Source organism: Carlito syrichta, unplaced genomic scaffold (assembly GCF_000164805.1).
Source record: "Carlito syrichta isolate Samal-C Ts95f unplaced genomic scaffold, Tarsius_syrichta-2.0.1 Scaffold304554, whole genome shotgun sequence".
NCBI classification, from domain to species: Eukaryota; Metazoa; Chordata; class Mammalia; order Primates; family Tarsiidae; genus Carlito; species Carlito syrichta.
In genome coordinates, this window is record NW_007248650.1 from 39,262 (window position 1) to 46,870 (window position 7,609).

At 53.3% G+C, this 7,609-nt stretch overlaps 1 protein-coding gene across 2 annotated transcripts in view; it reads right to left on the minus strand.

The window, feature by feature from the left end:
- Window positions 1–2,931: 2,931 nt before the first annotated feature.
- Window positions 2,932–7,609, minus strand: part of ABCD4 (ATP binding cassette subfamily D member 4) — a 17,741-nt gene continuing 13,063 nt past the window's right edge. Inside the window, exons 12-19 of one of the 2 annotated variants that reach the window (XM_008060178.2) lie at window positions 6,266–6,474; window positions 6,017–6,108; window positions 5,510–5,546; window positions 5,094–5,143; window positions 4,643–4,695; window positions 4,255–4,331; window positions 3,555–3,670; window positions 3,280–3,433 (exon numbers count right to left, since the gene is read on the minus strand). In XM_008060178.2, the coding sequence (XP_008058369.1) occupies window positions 3,365–3,433; window positions 3,555–3,670; window positions 4,255–4,331; window positions 4,643–4,695; window positions 5,094–5,143; window positions 5,510–5,546; window positions 6,017–6,108; window positions 6,266–6,474 (703 nt within the window). In that variant the 3' untranslated portion in view covers window positions 3,280–3,364. Of the gene's footprint in view, window positions 3,671–4,254; window positions 4,332–4,642; window positions 4,696–5,093; window positions 5,144–5,509; window positions 5,547–6,016; window positions 6,109–6,265; window positions 6,475–7,609 lie in introns of both variants that reach the window. The other variant, XM_021713446.1, reaches the window with a different exon arrangement.

A 7,609-nucleotide genomic window follows, 5' to 3' on the forward strand; every position in this document is an offset into this window, starting at 1 on the left:
GGAAGGGTCGCCGGAGCCCAGCAGGTGGAGGCTGCGGTGGCCGGGAGCGGCCCCTGCCCTCCAGTCTGGGCGACCGAGTGAGACTCCAACTCAAAAAAAAAGAAAACAACAACAACAACAAGCACTTCTGTCCTTATAATGTACTACAAAAAGTACAAGATCTGATGAGTTCACACAGGTTTATACTGACTCATCTAAAATTCTCAGTGCTTCCATCTCTGGGATGGGTTAAGGGTACAATGCCTAGTTTGCTCCCAGGAGTTTTCTCTGGCAGTTTCAGAGTGTTAGGAACAGAACAGCAGGGCCAGGCATGGTGGCTCAAGCCTGAAATTCCAGCACTTTGGGAGGCCGAGGCGAGAGGATGGCCTGAGCCCATGGGTTCAAGACCAGCCTGGGCAACTTGGTGATACCTTGTCTCTACAGTAAATCAAAAAATAAGCCAGGCATGGTAATGTGTGCCTGTAGTTTCAGCAATTTGGAAGACTGAGGTGGAAGGATCACCTCAGCCCCGCAGGTTGAGGCTGCGGTGGCTGTGAGTGTGCCACTGCACTCTAGCCTCAGCGACAGAGAGACTCCAACTCAAAAAACAACAACAAAAAATAGAACAGCACTGGGAGCCTGTCAGAGGCAGAGAAGCTAGCAAATGCAAAAACCTGAGATAGAGGCCAGTGGCACATGCCTGTAATCTCAGCACTTTGGGAGGCCAAGATGGGAGAATTGCTTGAGTCCAGGAATTTGAGACCTGCCTGAGAAACAAAGTGAGAACTCATCTCTACAAAAAATAAAAATAAGCTAAGTGTGGTGGCACACACCTGTAGTTCCAGCTACTTGGAAGGCTGAGGCAGAAAGATCACCTGAGCCCAGTAAGTAGCGGCTTCAGTGAACCGTGATTGTGCCACTGCACTCCAGCCTGGGCAAGAGCGAGACTCTGATTTAAACAAACAAAAACCTGAGTTAGTAACTAATTTGGTTTCTAAAATAATCTGGCAGTGTGGGATGTGGTGGCTCACACCTGTACTCTAAACACTTTGGGAGGCAGAGGCAAGAGGACTGTCTGAAACCAGGGATTTAAGACCAGCTTGGGTAACTTGGTGAGACCTCATCTCTACAATATATTTTTAAAAATTAGCTAGGTGTGGTGGCACACGCCTGTAGTACCCCCCATTCAGGAGGCTGAGATGGAAGGATTACCTGAGTCTACCAGGTCAGGGCTGTGGTGGCTAAGAGCATGCCACTGCACTCCAGTCTGAGTGACAGAGTGAGACTGTGATTAAAAATAAAAACAAAAATAAAATAAAGTAATCTGGCAGCAGCACTTGTGAAAAATGCCTAGGAAGTTGTTAAAAGCCGGGCTCAGTGGCTCAGCCTGTAATTCCGCGCTTTGGAAGGCTGAGGTGAGTGGATTGCCTGAGCCCGCGGGTTCAAGACCCACCCAGGCAACTTGGTGAGACCTCATCTCTACAATAAACCAAAAAATTAGCCGGGCATCGTAGCGCACATCTGTAGTTCCAGTTACTGGAAGGCTGAGGCAGAAGGATTGCCGGAGCCCAGCAGGTCGAGGCTGCAGTGGCCGGGAACGGCCACTGCACTCCAGTCTGGGTGACAGAGTGCAACTCCAACTCAAAAAAAAAAAAAAAGAAAAAGAAGTTGTTAAGGATAAAGTTAGTCATTTTAAGTGATACCAGGAAGGCATTATGGCCGGGCACGGTGGCTCAGCCTGTAATCCCAGCACTTTGGGACACTGAGGCGAGAGGACTGCTGACCCCGGGGGTTCAAGACCAGTCTGGATAACTTGGTAAGACCTCATCTCTACAATAAATCACAAAAATTAGTCGGACATTGGCTGGGTGGGGTGGCTCACATCTATAATCCCAACGCTTTGGGAGACCAAGGTGAGAGGATTGCCTGAGCCCTCAGGTTCGAGACTAGTCTGGGCAACTTGGTGAGACCTCATCTCTACATAAATCAAAAAATTAGCCAGGCATGGCGGCACATGACTGTAGTTCCAGCTACTTGGAAGTCTGAGGTGGAAGGATCACCTGAGCCCAGCAGGTCAGGGCTGCGGTGGCTGTGAGTATGCCACTGCACTCCAGCCTGGATGACAGAGGGAGAGAGTGAGACTACAACTAAAAAAAAAAAAAGGCATTACATAATCTCAAATCTTACAGTGAGAAAGTACAATTCTCATTCTCATTCCGTCTTTCAACTTTATTATGGAGGAAAATCTGTTTTCTCCTGTATGTCTAACTCCTCCCTAACACCCAGCCTCCCTTCTGACAGAGAGCAGGTCTCAGGTGTCTTTGCATGTAGGTGCATCAATGGGAATTTAATAGCCATCTGGTTTTCACTTATTTTTACACTTACTTTCTATTTCTGTCAAGTATAAAATTTTTTAAAAATGTATTTAAATTAAAAAGATGAGTTAGTTTTTAAAATATTAAGTAACAAACAGTAGGAAAAGTACAGATTCCTGACAAGAATTATGGAGGTGACACGTAGACAACTGAACTCTAGGGAACCTATTCTAAGGACGGACTTTGGGCGCAATCATTTTCCACTTCATGCTTTGTGCTCTCTGGGTTTTCTCTAATTTGTTGTTGCTGTTCCCTAATGTAGATTATTTCTGGAAACCCCAACCTTATTTTAGCTGATAAGGGGAAAGGGACTTATTTTCATCTGGGTTAAGATAACACAGATGAGCCCTAGGTCAGTGGCTCAGGCACTAACGCATGACACTGATACACAGGAAGGGAGGAGATGAGGAGCGAAGTGGAAAACTCTGGACAGAAGATTCCAGAAGAGTGAGGGTGCTGCCCCGCCCTCCATGCTCTCAAATACGAGTCTACAGATTCATAAGAAAGATCATTCCACAACAGAGAAGGCAGAAAAAGAGAGAAAGCTGAAAAAAAAAATTGTTTTAATGTTTAACTTTTCTTTTTAAAAAAGTTTAAAAAGTTAAGTGGTTAATGAATTAAAGTTAAAAATCTATTATTTGAAATTTAACTGATTTAAGGGTGAAAGATCTCTGGACATCTTGACTCCAAGTCCAGTACTCTCTCCACCCTGACCCCTCATTTCTTGTAGATCCCAACTCTCAGATTTCCCCTTGGCAAATACGATCTGAAGCCATCCGTAGGTAACAGGCACTTCGAGCTTGGGCTCTGGCGAAGGCAGCAGGAACAGTGGTAAGACTTGGTGTCCCCCGCTGAGGCACAGCCCTGGGCTGAGCTGGCCTCTGTCAGGGCTCCTCCCAGGCGTGTGAGGTGAGCCCAGCTCCTCCTTCCGTCAGTCCTCTCGTCTCTCCTGGGGACTGTGGCCTGCCCTCGTGTGGCTCTCCTCCCGGTGGCCATTCGCACTCGTGGCTTCACTCCTCTTTGATTCTGGTCAGCTCCCATCTTCCTCCTCCACAGAGTCTCAGAACCAAGGAATGAAACTGCAAGAGACAACGGCCACATGGTCAGGCTGCCCTGGCCAAGCCCGGAGGTCATCTGGCTCTCCCTGCCCGCAGCCTTTGGGTTCTTGCTCCTCCTCAGGCCATCTGTGAGCACAGGTACCTTCTCAAGGCTGCGCCGATGTCCCACACTGATGAACGTCATCCCCAGCTGCTGGCCGACGCGGTAGAGCTCGCTCTCCACCTCCTCCGTCAGGGCACTGGTGGCTTCGTCGAGCACTGCAGGCAGGACAGGGAGGAAGACATCAAGCCTTACCCCACCTGCTGCTGCTTCTCCAACCCACTCGCCCCCAACGGGCCCCAGGGAGGCCCCCAGGAGCCAGCATCAGGGAGAAGACGGGCTGACGAGGGTCAGGCTCCATTCGGGAGTCCTCCAGTGAGCAGACTCACTCAGCCTCCCACAGATGGACACCAGCCACTCCCAGGATCACTCAATCCAGAGGATCTCAGTTCCCCAAGGATGTCAGTCTTTGAAAGGCCACACCTCCCATCTCTCTGCCAGGCACAACTGATGGTGGGGGCATTCATGTGATGGCAGAGTACAAGCAGCACAGTCACAACCCCTCAAGGCTGGCCCTGGCTCCAGCGGCTGCCAGGCAGCAGGTATGTGCGTCAGGGTGCAGATTCCCAGAGCTGCTCTGGGAACACACATACCACTCATCATGGGCAGGGCCTGCTGTCCTCTCCAGCAAGGGCACGGATGCCCAGCCATGCACAGGTGAGTCTGGGCATACTTGTGCACATGCTGCTACACTGTGGGCACATGCAGTGCCTGGCAGGTGCACCTGCAGGTTGGGACTCACCTGCATACTTCGGCTGCAGGTAGAAGAGCCGGGCAAAGGAGAGCCGCTGCATCTCCCCTGGGGACAGAACATCATACCTGGGAGCGGGGGGGTGGGGACAGGTCATCACTGGGGGAAGGACACAGCTTGGCGCTAGCCTAGAATGGTCAGGGCAGGAGAGGGTTCCCTCTGCAGAGGCGGCCCAGGACAGAAAGAAGTCCCCCACCTTTCAGCCACAGCCTCACAGCCCACACCAGCTGAGGCAAACTTTCCCAAGGGCATAAAACTCACACCCAGTGGACCAGCCAAACATCTGGACTCGGGTCAGGAACCACCCGACTTGACAGGACCCCGGAACCTACTGTTATCATGAGGCGCTGGACCTGGGGCTCCCAGGCCCTTTTCTTACCAGTTCCAGTCGACCTGCTGATCCAGACCCTCTGTCCTTGCCACCAAGCTGGACTGCAACAGACCCAGGGGGCACACTGTCCATGATGCTCCCTGCCATCCCAGGAACCTCCCTCCATCCCCACCACACATGCCTGAGACACATATGTACCCCGGGGGCACAACCAGGCAGGAGCTGAGGGACAATGTGTCCCAGGCAGAGCAGAATATTCTACTAACAACACTGCTTAGATTTGCTGGACACAGTGACAATAAAGAGCGGCCTGGCCCGGTCAGTTCTAGTGTTGCTGCAAATTCTCCAGAGGGCACACCCCCATGGCCAGCAGCTCCCAGTATCGAAGTATATCCCTACTCCCTGCCCCAGCTAGACCTCCAGGCCTGGGCCCAGGACAGCAGGGCCAGCTCCTGCCTGTGGCTGGTCTCCCAGGTCCTCAGGATCCTGCCCCACTTACCAGGCCTGCCAGTTCCAAGAACCCCATGATCCTCTCATCGTCAGTGGCACCTGCACAACAGAGAACCTTTTTCAAGTCCACTCCCCCTGGCTGCCCAGAATAAATGGGGCACATCCCCCCAGGGGTGGGGTCCCAGAACACTGGGCTAGGGCTCTGAAGTGAGAGGTCACAGCCCTTGATAATGGAAGGGCCAGGTGAAGGAAGCAATCACTGCCTTCCTCCAGTGGGTGTCTCTTTTCAAGGAAGGGAAGACAGACCCTCAAAAAAGTAAGCAGTCTAAAGAGGAGGGGGGACCCCACCTGAAACCTACAGCCTGGCCAGGGCCTCTCCCTCATGGCACAGGTGAGGCCATGGTCAGACAGAGCAGGGATGACTAAGAGGAGAGGAGAGGACGTGACCCGAATAGGCCAGCTCACCTGAGTCCGGGTAGATCTCCTTCAGGGGATATATCACCTAATAAAACAAACCACAGCCCTAGGAGGAGGGCTAGCACAGACAGCAGCCCACCCGCTCAGAGACCCATAAGACCCACCGGGGCCAGGCTCCCCTGCGCCCAAGAAGAGGGAACACCCGGCCCAGGGACTATGAGAGGGTCCAGCCCGCTGACAGCGGGAGGGTCCCTGCAACCTTCAGAAGTGTGTCTGGAGAGGAATCTGCCCCTCCTGAGGGCAGGTGCCTCCGAGTCTGACCGTGGTGCCCAACAAGTGCATGTGATATTTGGCCCGCAGCCCCCAGCTTCCCTGCCTCAAGAGTTCTCTGAGGACACGGCCTGATCATGGAGGCTGAAATCACGCTGAGCCACAGTGTTCCCAGGCATGCGCCACCTCATCACCCACCTTCGGCCCCTGAGACCCCACACTGCAGAAGGCCCCAGCTGTGATGGGTGGGAGTGGGCTGGGGGAAGGGATGCTGGACCAGGCTACCTGCTCCCGAAGGGTCCCGTCAGTGAAGAACGGCTTTTGTGGCAGGAACAGCACCCCGTGGGGCCCAAAGTCCGTCAGCATCTGCAAGGAGCCTGCAGCACCCACAGAAACCTGCATCTTGGGATCTCCCAGGGGAGGGAACCGCCTTGCTTCTCTGCCGCACCCCTTTCCCCAGCAAGAAAGGCGGAATTCTGCCACCCACGCTCTGGGGCCTGGGCTGGGTGGGGGCGGGGCGGGCCTGGCTCTCACCCTGGGTGCTTGCCCAGAGGCCGCCCAGGACCCGGAGCAGCGAGGTCTTGCCAGTGCCCGTGTTGCCAGTGATGAGCAGGCTCTGCCCATCACAGACCTTCAGGCTCAGATCCTTGATCAGGGGCTTGTCAGAGGAGGGGGCGGAGACAGAGACCCGCTCCAGGAGAAAGGCTGTGTCTGCTGGCGCTGCTGCTGGCCACCCCGGGGCCCTGGGTCAGAGAAGGGAGGGATGTGGGGAAGATGACAGTCTCAGGATCTGCAGGGGAGGACTTCTTGGAGGCATCACTCTGGATCGGAGAGCCGTTATGGACTGAGGTGCGTCCCCCTCAAAGGTATATGCTCAAGTCCCAACCCTGTTGTTTAAGCCCCACGGCCTATGGGATTTGTCAGGGCAACTTGAAAACATTAATGCAAGGGTAGGGGTGGGGACGTTTACTCTGTGCCCAGCTGGACAAAGCCCCATATAGGACAGACCTCAATCATTCTTAACTCCCCTGAACTGCATATGATTATCCTCACTCAATAGACAAGGAAACCTGAGTCGGGTGGCTAAGTAACTGCCCCAGTCACAGAGTTGAAGCTGTCTAGCTCTGATGGTGGTGGGCTTTCGGGCGTCACAGTATAACTGGACTAATCTTAAGAGTGGGCATGGCTAACCTAGAGAGTGTTGGAGCTTCTGGCCTCCACGGATGCCCATCTCCCCACAGAACAACTCTAGTTTCCTATAGTCCCTGCACCTCCACCCCCACTGTTGGGCCTACAGTTGCATGAAGCCTTAATTCTGAACAGAGGTGGCTGGGTACGGTGGTTCAAGTATGTAATCCCAACAATTTGGGAGGCAAAGGCAGGAAACTGCTTGAGCCCATGAGTTTGAGACCAGTCTGGATAACATAGAGAGACCTTGCCTCTACAAAAAAATTTTAAAAATTAGCCGAGTATGGTAGCGTGCACCTATAGTCCCAGCTATACATGTGGCTGAGGAGGAAAGGTCACTTGAGCCCATGAGGTTGAGGCTGAGGTGAGCCATGATCATGCCACTGCACTCTAGCCTGGGTGAGAGTGAAAGCCCAACTCAAAAAAAAACTTTTGCCAGGCGCGGTGGCTCATATCTATAATCCTAGCACTAGCCGGGCTCGGTGGCTCAGCCTGTAATCCCGCGCTTTGGGAGGCTGAGGTGAGTGGATTGCCTGAGCCCGCGGGTTCGAGGCCCGCCTGGGAAACTTGGTGAGACCTCATCTCTACAATAAATAAAAAAAAATTAGCCGGGCATGGTAGTGCGCGCCTGTAGTTCCGGCTACTGGAAGGTTGAGGCGCAAGGATCGCCGGAGCCCAGCAGGTCGAGGC